Raw genomic sequence first — 15,667 nt, 5'->3', positions numbered from 1 at the left:
ATATGGGATGCCGGGATTCGAACCACTGATCTTCGGCATGCAAGGCAAACGCCTTACCTCCATGCTATCTCTCTGGCCCTGGATCTTTCAGTTTCTAAGATTTTTGCTACGATGTAAAGTAAATGTGATTCTTAGGATCAAGTGTGTCCCCATATTTTGAAAAAGAACAAGAACATTATATCAAATACCAAGAATTAAATTCTACCTTACTGGGAAAAAAATCCCCATAGGGCAAGAATTTAGCTTTGGTAAATAAAAAACAAACAAACTAAAAAACAAAAACCAAAAAAACAACCCTAGTCTGAGCAGGGAAGCCCCCACTTAGATGACAGTGATGCATGGATATCTACAAAGGTTCACATGACAAATATGATCTGAAAGAACTATGGGATGCTTCTAAGCTTAGTACAGCAGAAGTAATTACATGACCCAGAAATGGCCCAGTGGTTGGTCCAGGAGCTGAAGGGTGTAAGAAATGGGTAATTAATGGCTATTAAATTTGAGTCTCAGTTTGAGAAAAAAAAAAGAGTTCTAGAAATGGATAATGGTGATGATTGCAGAACAGTGTAATAGACTTAATACCACTGGACTGTCACTGAAAAATGATGAAAATGAATTTTACCAGAGTTTAAAAAAACAACTGGAGAGGTAGGGATGTGGCCTCAGAAATAAGAGTTCATGCTACACCAGTGTGAGGTCGAGTTCAAACCCTGACAACACATACACACAAATACACGTCCCCTTGGGCTTTCATATAACACAAGGAAATGAACTACAAAGCTTTTGTATCAATGCACTCTTGACATCAAAATCTCTATGACCTTGTGTATGTATTACTAGCAGGAAGCCAACATCATTTTGTAAAGAATACTAAACTTGCCGCTTATTGTTCAGTCTCACCAACTTCTGCTGTTAATTCCTAGCCAGACCTTTACTGTTTCCTGTAATATTTAATGACTGGACTTTTATCAGATCTTTAAACAGGCGAGACATTTTAATATGGGAAAGGAAAGCTATTTCCCTAATATAAGTGTTTCCTTTTGATATTATACAACTTAATGAAAACAGAATAGTTTAGTAAGTAATCACACTCAATGTCAATATTCTGAAAAATTACCTTCATAAATGCCTTAAGGATACTATAGGACTAAAAACAAAATATACAATCTGTTCTTCATGACTCATTACTGTGAAAATTTGATCCCTTATAATTCTCTGAACCTTACAATTTAAAAGCAGAGTCCTTGATTGGGAACTCAATAGTACCTTCAAACATCGTTTTCCTTCATTTCTCTCTAAATGTGTTCAGACTATTTCCATTATTTTTTGATTCTGGGCTCCTATGTGTTACCAATAAGTCTCTTAAATAATGCCACCTGAGTACATTATTTAGTGATCTTAATGTGAACTGTTCAATTGTTTCTCATTCTCACTCCATGTTCCTTACTTCCTGGTCGACATTCATACATATTTCAAACCTACTTTAGTTCTGCATCCAGTCTGCACTTTCCCACCATCTTTGGAATTAAGCCAAGCTATGAGATTTGCCTTGACCAGTGAAGGGAAGCCATATATTATCACCTTTAAGTCTCAAGAGCTCATACATGGTTCTGTACCTTTGTCCTCCTCAACTCGCAAGCTGATGTGATGTAGAGAAGCCTTTCTTGAGCTGGAGCCCCAGTAGTTTGGGCACTGACTGATTAATTAAATGTATTGTCAGCAAGAAACAAACTTATATGAAGACAGAGATTTGACAGTGTTCCACTGCAATAGCCTGGGACCCAGTGGAGATTCTTAGCCCTTTTCCTATTCCACAAAGACATCTTTGTCTTTTATGAAGTTTGAAAAGCATAAACTCTCAAATTCCATTCTCATTCACCATAAGGGTTTTTTTGTTTGTTTGTGGGCCACAACCAGATTGGGGGCAGGGATGGGAGGAGAGTTTGGGCCATACCGCCATGCTCTCAGGGCTTACTCCTGGCTCTGTATTCACAGATTACTCCTGGCAGGATTTGATGGGCCATATGTGGTGCTTAGGTCAAATCCAATGAGCCATGACATGCAAGGCAAGCACCCTACCCTCTATCTTTCCAGTGCCTTCTATGAGTTATTGTTAGCATTGTAATATATTTAAATCAAATCTTTACCTTCTGAGAGACTTTTGTTCTGTTGAGAGGTACAATACATATGTTCATTATTTAGGTTGGTTGTCTTAACCTGGTCACTAGGAAAATAAAACAAAACATTACCAAACACCTTAGTTATCAGATTATTTCTTTTGAAAAAGGGAATAACATTTGTCAATTATTATATACTATATGTTGTATTAATGAGTATTATTTAATTTATATTTCACAATAACAAAATCAACTATTATCCTTACTTTCTATTTGTAGATAAAGGCTATGAAAAGTTAATCTCTCCAATAATTAAAATCTCAATAGATCTAGTTATAAAATCGTATTTCTATTATGTTACAACCCCTTTCCAGGAAGTGATGAAAATTACTTTGACAAATAATAAAATGTCCCCCTTAAGTTTTTATTATGAGGATTGTTTAAAAATACTTGAGAAGGTAAGTTTATAAATCTGTCTCCCAATAATACATCAAACATTACAAAAAATTATGAAACATTAAGTTTGAATAGATTAAAGGTAAAAATAGTGGGGCCGGGAAGGTGGCGCTAGAGATAAGGTGTCTGCCTTGTAAGCGCTACCAAGGAACGGACCGCGGTTCGATCCCCCGGCGTCCCATATGGTCCCCCCAAGCCAGGGGCGATTTCTGAGCACATAGCCAGGAGTAACCCCTGAGCGTCAAATGGGTGTGGCCCCCCCCCCAAAAAAAAAAAAAAAAACCAAAGGTAAAAATAGTGACTAAGTTGATCTCAAACTATTCCAGTAGGCTGAATTCTGTTATACAGAAAGATAAAGTGTACTAGCAGTAATAAATATTCAGAATCATTTGAATAAAAATGTGGTATCACTGCACTCTTTAACAGCTGCTAAAAGGAAAACATCTCTTTTTACAACTGAGTTGTCAGAATAGAAAATAATCCCAGTTGAGAAGCCCACTAGAGTTGTCAGAGTAGAAAATAATGTATCTAAATAACAGACATCAAGGACAGAAAACAAGCATTAGACTGAAAAACTAAAATAACTAAAATATTTGTGCAATGGCCAATTAGTGACGCAAACTAATTTAAATTTATCCCCCCCCCTTTTTTTTTGGTTTTTGGGCCACACCCAGCGATGCTCAGGGGTTACTCCTGGCTCTGCACTCAGAAATTTCTCCTGGCAGGCACAGGGGACCATATGGGATGCCAGAATTTGAATCACTGTTGGTGGGTTGGCTGCTTGCAAGGCAAATGCCCTACCGCTGTGCTATCTCTCTGATCCCTAAATTTATGCTTTAAATTTGTAGTACACATCAGTTGCTTTCGATGATCACAATGATATTATATTTTATACTTACCAAATTTCATAAAAATTATAAATATTTTTAAATCAAAATACCTATCAAAAATAGAAACATGAACTATCAAATATTAATCTGCAATCTCTCAGGATTCTGTCCTTTAAGCTCAAGCTATTTACATGACACTTGGCTGGCCCTCAACTTTGACAATTACCTCTAAGACCTGGGAGAAACAAGGAGGGAAATCATTTAATTGGTGCATTACCTGAGGGATACTGTTTCTTTAGCACCATTGATATCCTTGATTGAACCATGTCCATCAGTAACAGGCGAATCCAAACTGATAGCTCCATTACTAATATGATGGCTGCTTTCATATCCAGACTCAGTCCTTTGTATCTGCCCATTCTCACCAGGAGCTTTAGTGTCTCTGAGGCCCGGATTTTTTCCCACTCCTTTCCCACTGGATTCTAGGGAACTTCTGCTGCCTATTGTTTCTGGCCTCATTTCATCTTCATATATGGTCATCAGACATTTTTGCTTTGCATTCTCTTTTGGCAAATTGTTAAAACTCTGATCTTTACTCATTTTAAGTTTGCTAATGTTAGTTGGTTTATGCCTAGGACTATGTTGTTTTTTGTCATTTTCGCTGAAAATACTATCCACATTTAAAGTTTCTCTCATGGGCTTCCAACTTCGGTTCCGGCTTTTACTGTTGCTAACAGAGCCACTTCCTTTGTCCCCAGAAGCTTGGCTACTGTCAGTGTCATATCCCGTAACATTGTCAATTTTAACTTTGCCACTTATTTTCTCTCCTTGAAAGGCCATCTGGGATTTGCTGGAATTTAATGTTTGAGCAGAAGTGTGACTCCGATGGGCAGTTCGGTTATGCTTACATAATCCTTTTCCCAGACTGCGATAGAGATGTGGATTTTCATATTGTCGAAAGTCATTTGGGACAGAAGGTGGCCCACCCTTGAAATGAGAAAGGTCTTCATCGGCCAAATCTTTGAAAATAAACAAAAATAAATAAATAAAATGAACTACTCTCCAGGTCACCTTTAAGTTGGATACTTTGAGGATTAAGCAATAACAAGTAAATACTGTATTTTTGAGATGAAAAGGTGCATTTTCAGAGTGTGCTTAATGAAGCAATTGTAACACAAATGGCTGTATAATGACTTAAAAATGGATGTCTCAGGAAGGTCAGAACTGAAACTTATTTTTTAGCCATATTCTACAGAGCTAGCTCAGTGGCTTATTCCTGGCTCTGTACTGGTTGGTGACCATTCGTGGTGCTCTGGAGCCTATATGAGGGAGTCACAGAACAAATTGGGTGAAGGCTATTAACACTGTACAGTCTCTCCAATCCAATAAGCGAAACTTCAAAAAGAAAGAATTCCATGTCAGTTTACAAGTGAAATTTATAAAGACATGTGCTTCCTGTTTATTTGCAAAAATTCAAAAGTTTATCCAACTGCTATTGAAAACTGAAGATACAAACACCCAATCACTGTTGGTGAGAACACAGGGAAGTTCAGTGTTTTAGGAGACAAATACGCAACATCCATAAATATCAACAATAAACATATTCTATGCACAAGACCACACAAATGTACATGTGTGTGACAAGATATCACTCTGGCAAAATTAAAGTTTATCGATATTGGTTAAATTATGGTATGGTCAAAAAGATCACAAAGCTATAAAAATCAATATATGCTCAAAATGAACTAGATACTATTTATAGTTGAATAGAGAGAGAGAAAGTCAGGGACTATAAGAAAAGAATCTCACTTTACCTGTTTAACATATGAATGTACCATTTCACAATGATTTTACTTGAACTGAACATAATTAAAGGTAAAGTTAAAACATCAACAGACACAAAAGGCACTGGGAAAATAGGATACATGGTTCCATGAGTGATCCCTGGTATGAGACCCTCTCATCACTAGGCCCAAAAAGCCCTCATTACCAGCCCCAAGCAGTTGTGTCCTGCCTATACAAACTGGCACAATAGTGCCAGTATTGCTCCTGAGTTGACAAGTGCTGCTTGTTAGAAACCTCCCACACCACAATAAAAATAAAAACAAAAAAACCCCTCAAGTATTCCAGGTTATAATTAAATAAGAAGCAGGGGTCCAGGAGAAATCTCAGTGGCTTAGCACCCAAATAAGAGGTCAGCAGCTCTGCTCTCAGTGATGCCCAGCATAAATGATTTCTGTTGGGGAAAGTGATGCCTTCCATCTTCTTTCTCCTATGGGTTGCTTCAGCTATTCTTGGGCATTTACTGTTCTAAATGAATTTCAGGAATGTTTGATCCACTTCTTTGAGGAATGTCATGGATATCATTAAGAGGGACTGCATTAAATCTGTACAATGCTTTGGAAGTATTGCCATTTTTTTGTTTGTTTGTTTTTTGTTTTTTGGACCATACTTGGCAATGCTCAGGGGTTCCTCCTGGCTGTCTGCTCAGAAATAGCTCCTGGCAGGGACAGGGGACCATATGGGACACCGGGATTTGAACTAACTGCCTTAGGTCCTGGATCAGCTGCTTGCAAGGCAAACACCGCTGTGCTATCTCTCCGGCTCCAGTATTGCCATTTTTAATGATGTTAATCCTCCCAATCTATAAACAGTGTATTTGTCTCCATTTCTTTGTTTCCTCTTTTCTTTCTTTCTTTCTTTCTTTCTTTCTTTCTTTCTTTCTTTCTTTCTTTCTTTCTTTCTTTCTTTCTTTCTTTCTTTCTTTCTTTCTTTCTTTCTTTCTTTCTTTCTTTCTTTCTCTTTCTTTCTTTCTTTTCTTTTCTTTTCTTTTTTTCTTTTTTTGGTTTGTGGGCCACACCCTGCGGTGCTCAGGGGTTACTCCTGGCTGTCTGCTCAGAAATAGCTCCTGGTAGGCACTGGGGACCATATGGGACACCGGGATTCGAACCAACCACCTTTGGTCCTGGATCGGCTGCTTGCAAGGCAAACACCGCTGTGCTATCTCTCCGGGCCCTCTTTCTTTTCTTTTCTTTTTTTCTTTTTTAGTTTTTGGGTCACACCTGGTGGTGCTCAGGAGTTACTCCTGGCTTTGCGCTCAGAAATCACTTCTGGCAGGGTCAGGGGACCATCTGGGATGCCAGGAATAGAACCAGGGTCTGTCCTGGGTTGGCCGCATGCAAGGCAAACACCCTACTGCTGTGCTATAGCTCCGGCCTCTTTTATTTCTTGAAGCAGTGTTTTGTAGTTTTCTTTATAGGCCCTTCACCTCTTCAGTAAAGCTGACTCCAAGTATCTAAGTTTCTGTGATACTACTGTGAATGGGACTGTTATTTTCATGTTTATGTCTTCTCTATCGCTAAATTGTACTACAAAGCAATAGTCATTAAAACAGCATGGTATTGGAATAAAGACAGACCCTCAGCCAGGAATGACTTTTTTTTTGTTGTTTTGTTTTTTTGGTCACAACCAGCAGCGCTCAGGGGTTACTCCTGGCTCTATGCTCAGAAATCGCTTCTGGCAGGCTCAAGGGACCATATGGGATAATGGGATGCTGGGATTTGAATCACCAACCTTCTGCATGAAAGGCAAATGCCTTACCTCCATGCTATCACTCCGGACCCCAGGAGCGACTTCTGAGAGCGCAGAGCCAGGAGTAACCCCGGAGCTTCACTGGGTGGGTGTGACCAAAAAAAGAAAGAAAAAGACATCACCACCCCCCCACACAGATAAATAAAATAAACTTGAGCATTCATAGAATGACCCCAGACATAAAATCAATTAATCTTTGATAAAGGGGCAAGAAATGCAAACCAGAGTAAGGAAAGACTCTTCAACAGTGGTGTTGGGAAAACTGGTCAGCCAAATGTAAAAAAGCGAACTCAGGCCTCTATCTAATATCATGCACAAAGGTCAAATTAAAATAAAATAAAGACCTTGATATCAGAACTAAAACTATAAGATATATAGAAGAAAATGTAGGCAAAACACTCCATGACATTAAGACTAAAGGCAGGGGCCTGAGAGATAGCATGGAGGTAAAGCGTTTGCCTTGCATGCAGAGGACGGTCAAATCCTGGCATCCCATATGGTCTCCCAAGCCTGCCAGGAGTGATTTCTGAGCATAGAGCCAGGAGTACCCTGAGTACTGCCAGGTGTAACCCCCCCCCCCACCCGGCCAAAAAAAAAAGACTAAAGATATCTTCAAGGAGGAAACACCACTGTCCAAACAAGTGGAAACAGAGATAAACAATGGGACTACTTTAAACTGAGAAGCTTCTGCATCTCAAAGAAACAGTAACTAGGATACAAAGGCTATCCATGGAATGGGAGAAACTATTCACTCAACATCCATCAAATAAGGGGCTAATATCTAGGACAGAGGTGGCGAACAACTTCGACACAAAGAGCCAAAATTTTAAACTGTGAGAGTCAGAGAGCCACACCACACAGTGACCTGCCAAAACAGACGAAATACTCACACAAAAGCATCTAATTTTAACAATAACCTATAAAACACATATTGCATTTTGCCATTTTGAGTGAGGGTCAAAATCCTGCAGTGATGGTGAGGGTGTGCTGCGTCCTCCACACTAAGAACTAACGGCCAGATGTGACCCAACATGTGCCACACAGGTCCCTAGCTCGCTGGCCCGAGCAGTTGTTTCCGAGGGATGGAAGACGAGACAAAGTGCTCAGAGATCTCTCTTCAGAGGTCCCTCCTCAGAAGCAGCAGAACAAAATCCAAACTTGGCAAAGAGCCATAGTATACAAAATAATGATAATATAATATAATACATATAATATGATATATTATATATGCAACATATATAATATATATAATATATATTATATTTGCCATATATATATGGCAAAGAGCCATAGTATACAAAATAATGATAATATAATATAATACATATAATATGATATATTATATATGCAACATATATAATATATATAATATATTATATATATATTATATATAATATATATAATATAATATGAATCAGCCCCTGATGAGGTTGACTGATGGAGGGATGGAGGATGAGGCCTTTCTCCTCCAGCTCGGATCACACGTCTGTTACCCTGTTCAGCTGGCAGTTCTGAGGTGAATGCGGGGGGAAGAAAGCTAACAGGCAGTCAGGCTTCCGAAGAAAACAGCTCTTTATTCCGTGAAGAGGCCGAAGCCAAAAGGCCTGAGAATAGGCCTCAGGAAAACAGGCAAAGAGCCGCATTCATTTTGGCCGTTGGCCGGGAGTCGCATGCGCTCAAGAGCCGCCTTGATCTAGGATATACAAGTACTTGTTGATGCATTTAAGGCAATTAGTCAATGTACCTTTAAGGGATGATGATACACCCCCCTCCCCTTTAACGGCAGTTGAACTGAGAAACCCCCTGTAAATGACAACTGCCTCTGAAGTATAAAAAGAGAGTTTTACTTATTGGGGGTCCCAAGGTAGAGTCTGGAGCAGAGCCTGCAGGCGGAGGGGGGGCAGGGGGGGAAAGGAGGCTAGAGATAAAGCATCAGGAGATGCTGCTCCCTCTGTCTCTATCCCTATTCTCTCTCATAGCCCAGACCTATAGGCCTCCTCTGGGCTCCTCAGGGCAGTGAATTACCTCTCTCTCAGAATCTAACCCTCAATCCCACACACACACACCAGCAACAGTGGGAATAAAAGATACTTGGTTTCTATCTTTCTCTCTCCTCTCTCTTCTGGACCCATGGGTCACTACATTAAGTACTGACAACTTAACTTAGCCCTACTGTTGTGCTATCTATCGCTCTGGCCCATCTATGAACACTTTTGTAACCACAGTGCTTAAATACATAAATAATTATATATATATATATATATATATATATACACATACATATAAATCAAAAAACTAGTGATTAATGACTGAACTACAGCCAGGTGCAGCCCCTGGTAAGTACAATTTTAAAAACAAAGATGTATGAGCAGCTCACAGGTAGGAAATGAGAGAAGAGGAAGACAAAGGGGAGTGGGGGAGGAAGCGTTTCTGCTGGAGAGCATGGTATGAGCCACTGAGGGACATCAGAAAGCACTACATTCCATAGACTGAGAGCACAGAACTAGAGAGTGATAGGCAGTGAGCCTGCACACACCACAGCTATCACACAGCCACCCTGAGCCAGCACCAGGCCAACAGTGAGTGCCAAAATGGTCAGATGTGTGACCTGGGAAACACCGTAGCCAAGTACATGGGGATGAAAATCGGGGGAAGAGTCTGACCATGCTCATCACAACAAATAGAGGGAGAAAAACAGCAAATAAACAGCAGGATATCATATATATAAATGGTATATATATATACATACATATATAAATATATATACATATATAAATATATACATACATAAATAAATATATATACATATATATATATACACATATATACATACATATATAAATATATATATAAATATATACATATATCATATATATGGTATATATATACATACATATATAAAACAGATTTATTATAGGTAAGTAAATAAATTACATATATAATACAAGGCTTTCATATATAAACACATATATTAAGTTGTATTAAAATAATAAAACTTAGTTCCAAGATACCATATTTTACTGGATCACTATAGTTTTCATAATCTTTTTTTGTGGAAAAGTGAGGTGTGAACATATGAAGGTTTTCAAGGCTATACACCAATTTGGGGATTGAAAATACAGATGTGATGAACTGCATAATTATCACACCCTGATCACCACTGCAAATTCACCTGGCAAAGTTTATTATGATTTTTGGAGCCTCATTCAGATCAATACTATTAAGTTCTTACTCTTACCTTTGTGTCGATCCAAATCTTTCCTTTGTCCCTTCTCCAACTCTTTTCTTTGAGAGGAGAGTAAGTTCTTCTGCTCAATGGCTTTTAAAGCACATTCTCTAGAAATGTCTTTGAATTTTTCCCTCTGATCATTATGATTTGACTTAACTGTAAAAAGAAACCATTTTTACAATGAGACAAATCATGTTTCAAATTGTTCTATAAAATTATAGGTGAGCTACATAAATAAGATGCTATATATAAAAAACTAAATATATAGTAAAAGTATATAATGAACCATGTGCACACTTAACTATAAATCTTACGTGATTTATCCTGACATTGGACTTGCCTTCTATTAAAACATCTGGTGTGGCCCCTAAAGCAAGTGTAAAGAAAAAAAAGAAACCTGAGACTTTCTATAGTAACAATAAGAATTAAAGGTAATGGGCTACTCTGCACCAAGCTCTATTCTAACTATCTTAACTCATTTAATCATCTTTTTGAATAGCCTAATATAAGAGTTTCAACAATCCAAATGAAGGGAATTCACTTTTTTCTTATTATTTTATTAATGTTTAGGGCCATACCCAGCAGTGATCAGGGGTCATGACTTCTGACTCTGTGCTCACGAACCTATGAGAGCAGATGGTCGTTTCTCTGTGGCACAGGGATCAAACAGAATTCTGCATGAAGGCAAGTGCCTCAGTCCAGTACTATCGCTCTGGCCCGTTTAGAATTCTTTTTTTTTTTTTTTTTTTTTTTTTTAGTGAAGCAAAATAGTTTTTATTAAAAGAAAAGTATATAAGAGAAATGTCAGTGGAGAGATAGAGAGGAACATGTGTTTACTAGAGAAAACAAGTTTCTCCAGAGTGGAAAAAGCAGAGGAGAAAATGAGAGAAATACATGATTAATAAAAAAAACATAGGCTTAGAAAAAAGCCTGCTAAGAATTTTTAGAAGCAGGCCAGAGCGATAGCACAGTGGTATGGCATTTGCCTTGCATGCAACCAACCTAGGATATACCTCAGTTCGATTCCCAGTATCCCATATGGTCCCCTGAGCCTGCTAGGATCGATTTCTGAGTGTAGAGCTAGGCGTAACCCTTGAGTGCCGCCTGGTGTGACCCAAAAACCAAAGACCAAAAAAAAAAAAAAAAAAAAGAGAGAGAGAGAGAGAGAGAAATTTTAGAAACAATTCTTTCTTTGTTGATGATTATTGCCAATTCTCAATCTTATCACCTACATTAAATGTATTTAGTTATAATTTTATTAACATATTTTTAAGATGCCTACAATTATTTACATTCATACAATTAAGAAGTTCAAAAAAATTCAAGACTAACTGTACTGTGATGATTCAATCCAGACCCATGTCACAGGAATATAATTAAAATTCAGGTCATAGGAAACAATAGCAAGAGTGAGAGCTGAACACAAATGAAGTCAAGGAAAGACTAGACATTGGCAAACTTCCTTTTCTCATATGAGCCGAGTTATGAACTCATGCTTTTCTTGGGTTAATAGTTAAGTTATTGAAGGAAAGGTCCACTTTTATAGCTTCTTTGGTAATCATTCATATTGCCTCAGGCACACTACAATCGTGTGCATGAAGAACCTCAAAAACTGTCGCTTGATAAGCGAACCGAATGTGACTCTTAACTTCCCAGTGACAGAATTAAAATGGCCACTTAAACACACAAACCTGCTTGTCTGCTGCCGCCCGTTTGAATGTGCCTCTGATTAAATGAAGTGTTGCCGCCTTGAAATTTTGTATTTTCTCTCTGTTTTGCCTGACCGTCAAATCCATTTTCTTTTGGAATGTCTGGTTTACAAACTGAAGGCCTTTCCAATTCTTTAAGGAAAACAATGAGAGACAAAAAAGGCATCAACTTCTTTGTCATCCCTGGCAGAAGAGATGACGAAATCATCATTGTTTGAGACATTTTAATACTATGCAGAAAATTACTTTAACTTTTAAGGATTTTACGTGCTTTGGCATGTATTCAAACTGGCCTAGCTGTGTCAGATGTTTTCCAATATGTTATCACATTCACCGCTCAACATTAACTACGAGAAAAAACTACTAGTTATGTGTGCCCTTCTATGCTGATATTATCAAAGCACTATGAGTCCCCCAAGGTGATCGGTAGAGAGTGAAGGGTTTTATTCCCAAGAGATTAATTAATTCAAAGGACTAGAATTTTTACACAGGTGTTTTTCATTTTTCTCAAAACCCATAGATGAGTGAGACCATTCTGTGTTTGTGTAATCTGTATTTGTGTAATGATTCTTAGAGACAAAACAGAGGAGGACTGGAGGGTCCAGCTCCTGACATGAAGCTCACCACAGGATTGTTTAGTGCAGTCACAGAAATAATTACACTGAGAACTCTCATAACAAAAATGTGACTGAGTGAGGGAAGTAGAAAGCCTGTCTAGAGTACAGGCCAGTGTGGGGTGGGGAGGAAGGACACTTGGGATATTGGTCATGAAAATGTTGCACTGGTGAGGATTTTATATATATATATATATATGTATGTATATATATATATGTATATACATATTTATATTTGCATATATATTATATATTATAATATATATTAAAAAATAAAAAAAAGAAAGAAAAGATAAGGCCTCCCAATTCTTACCACAGGCTGTGTTCTTTACACTGACTGTATAGAAAGAGGAGGTACAGTAAATGCACCCCATATACACCTCAACACAGGCCCTTTGCCTGGTCTGTATTGTGAATTGGGGGACAAGAAAAAAAAAAGAACTACAATTTTTCTGATCTACCTTACTGAAAAGAAAATTTTAAATTATTCCCAACAATTATTTTATATTCAATATATTAGTATTCATAGTATGAATATGGTAATAGGAATAACACTAAAAAGAATTAATAAATAAAGAATTACCCATATTTTCTGCAACAGACTTATAATGGGACCAGTGGATGACCTGCCTGGGTGCATCTTCGGTAGAGACTGCTGTGCCATTGGGATTCGCATAAAACAACAGCAGTGGCTGGAAGTGGCATCGGAGACACTTGGAAACCACATCTTTCCATCTTGTTCCAACCTTTGGGGAAAAAATGAAAATAATAGCAAAACCTTGTAATCAGTGTATCACATGAAACAGTGGAGCCTAAATTAGTTCATGCATTATATTGTTTCATATCCTTGGAGTTCCAGAGATTCATATACTTGCCCTGATACCATGATTCAAGAATTCAAGAAACCCTAAACATATATTTTTCAAACAAATCTAAAAGATATTCTTATGCATCCCCCTTATTAAGGACTACTGTTCACTAGTTTTCCAAGTACAATGATATTTTAATAAACTAATTGTAAGATATAGTAGAAAAGATGGGGCCGGAGCAGTGGTGAGCAGTTTGATTCCCCGGCGTCCCATATGGTCCCCCAAGCCAGGAGCGATTTCTGAGTGCATAGCCAGGAGTAACCCCTGAGTGTCAAATGGGTGTGGTTCTCCCACAAAAACAAAACAAAACAAAACAAAAAAGATATAATAGAAAATATATCTAATTATAAATACAACTTGATGCTATCATTAAGCACATTATTATCTAAAATAATTATGTATTTCTTTTTTGTTTTTGTTTCTGAGCTACACATGATGATGCTCAGGGCTTACTCTTAGTTTTGCCCTCTGGAATTATTCCGGGTAATGCTCAGGAATGCTGAAATGTTGGGGATCAAACCCAGGTCAGCTGCATGCGAGGCAAAATGCTTTACTCATTGTATTACTGCTCTGGCCTCGAGTAATTATACAACTCATATTATTATGCCATTAATCTAATATGACATAGTTATTATTTATTCTTAAAAATTAAAAGCCACAATTATTGCAATTAGTAAAAGTGCCACTTACCTCTTTTACATTTGCATCATCAAAAAATACCCATTTGGAAGTCTTGGTATGGAAAGCAAAGGCACAATAGTGTCGACTAGTGTAGCAGATCACACCAACAAGGTGAAGTTCACTGTTTTTAGCATTTTCATCAGTAACCCTATAAAAAAGCTGTTAAAAATTATAATGTAAAAGAGCTATTTAACTTCCAGGTATTAAAGTTTGTCCTCTGTATCTATTTGTGGTTCATTTCTAATTTCAGTGCATTAGGATTTGAGAAGGTACTGAACAACCTTGTGGGTCAGATGAAAATGTTTAGGTTTGCAACAAAGGGGCCTACATAAATAACTTAATGACACAGCTTATAAAATTAAAAAAATGATCAACAAAATGAACCAAAAATAGGGAGGCAGAAGGAAATAACAAAGTTTAGAGCAGAAATCAATAAACTGGAAATCCAAAACACGACCCAAAAGATCACTGAAAGCAAAAATTGGGTTCTTTGAAAAATAAGCAAGATTGATAAGCCACTAGCAAAACTCACAAAGAAAGGGAGAGAGAGAAATTTAAGGAACTAGATTAGTAAAGAAAAGGAGCTCACTACAGATACTACAGAGATTCAAACGGTAATCAGAGACAACTTTGAGAAACTCTACGCCACAAAACATAAGAATCTGGAAGAAATGAATAAATTCTTGGACTATTATAATCTTCCATGGTTGAACCAGGATGATCAACATATCTAAACAGATGGCACTTTTGAGAAAATTAAAATGGCCATCAAGAGTCTTCCCAAAAACAAAAGTCCAAATCCAGATGGATTCACTAAAGAATTCTTTCAAACTTTTTAAGAGGACCTCCTACTAATCCTTTTCAGGCTCTTCCAGGAAACTTAAGAATAGAAATACTCCCAAATAGTTTTTATGAAGCTAACATCACCCTGATACCAAAAAGCAGACAGAGAGGCTGAAAAAACAATAACAACCACAACAACAACAAAAAAAAAAACAACAAAAAACCCAGAGAACTATAAACCAATATCCCTGATGAACAGATGCAAAGATCCTCAACAAAATACTAGCAAATAGTATCGAACACCTCATCAAGAAGATCATACACTGTGACCAAGTAGGTCTCATTCCAGAGATGCCAGGATGGTTTAACATACACAAATCAATCAACATAATACACCATATCAACAAAAGAAAAAGAAAAATCATATGATAATATGAATAGATGCAGAGAAAGCATTCGATAAAGTCCAACACCCATTCATGATAAAAACTTTCAACAAGATGGGAATGGAAGGAACTTTTCTTAATATAAACAAGGCCATTTACCATAAGCCAATGGCAATTATTATACCCAGTGGAGATAAACTAAAAGCCTTTCCTCAAAATCTGGTACAAGACAAGGCTGTCCTCTTTCACCACTCTTATTTAACTCTTAATTATTGGAAGTATTTGACATAGCAATTAGGCAAGAAAAAAATATCAAGGGCATCCAGATAGGAAAGGAAGACGTCAAACTCTCACTGCTTACAGATGACATACTATATTCAGAAAATGAGGACGGAGAGAAGG

General features: G+C 37.5%; 1 protein-coding gene and 1 non-coding gene across 2 annotated transcripts in view; one reads left to right on the top strand and one right to left on the bottom strand.

Annotated features, from left to right (window-relative positions):
• USP53 (ubiquitin specific peptidase 53) overlaps window positions 1-15,667 on the bottom strand; it is a 74,741-nt gene that overhangs the window by 11,574 nt on the left and 47,500 nt on the right. The window contains exons 9-14 of the mRNA XM_049786845.1: window positions 14,106-14,255; window positions 13,130-13,292; window positions 11,915-12,064; window positions 10,233-10,379; window positions 3,681-4,422; window positions 2,148-2,224 (exon numbers count right to left, since the gene is read on the bottom strand). Coding sequence (XP_049642802.1) covers window positions 2,148-2,224; window positions 3,681-4,422; window positions 10,233-10,379; window positions 11,915-12,064; window positions 13,130-13,292; window positions 14,106-14,255 — 1,429 coding nt within the window. The remainder of the gene's footprint in view (window positions 1-2,147; window positions 2,225-3,680; window positions 4,423-10,232; window positions 10,380-11,914; window positions 12,065-13,129; window positions 13,293-14,105; window positions 14,256-15,667) is intronic.
• Window positions 12,843-12,975, top strand: LOC126029373 (small nucleolar RNA SNORA51). The gene has a single exon (XR_007502984.1). It is a non-coding gene; the product is annotated as a small nucleolar RNA SNORA51 (small nucleolar RNA).

The sequence above is a fragment of the Suncus etruscus genome, chromosome 14, assembly GCF_024139225.1.
Source record: "Suncus etruscus isolate mSunEtr1 chromosome 14, mSunEtr1.pri.cur, whole genome shotgun sequence".
In the NCBI taxonomy this organism is placed as follows: domain Eukaryota; kingdom Metazoa; phylum Chordata; class Mammalia; order Eulipotyphla; family Soricidae; genus Suncus; species Suncus etruscus.
The sequence above is the reverse complement of the archived record's forward strand: the minus strand, read 5'-3'. Positions and strand labels throughout refer to the sequence as shown.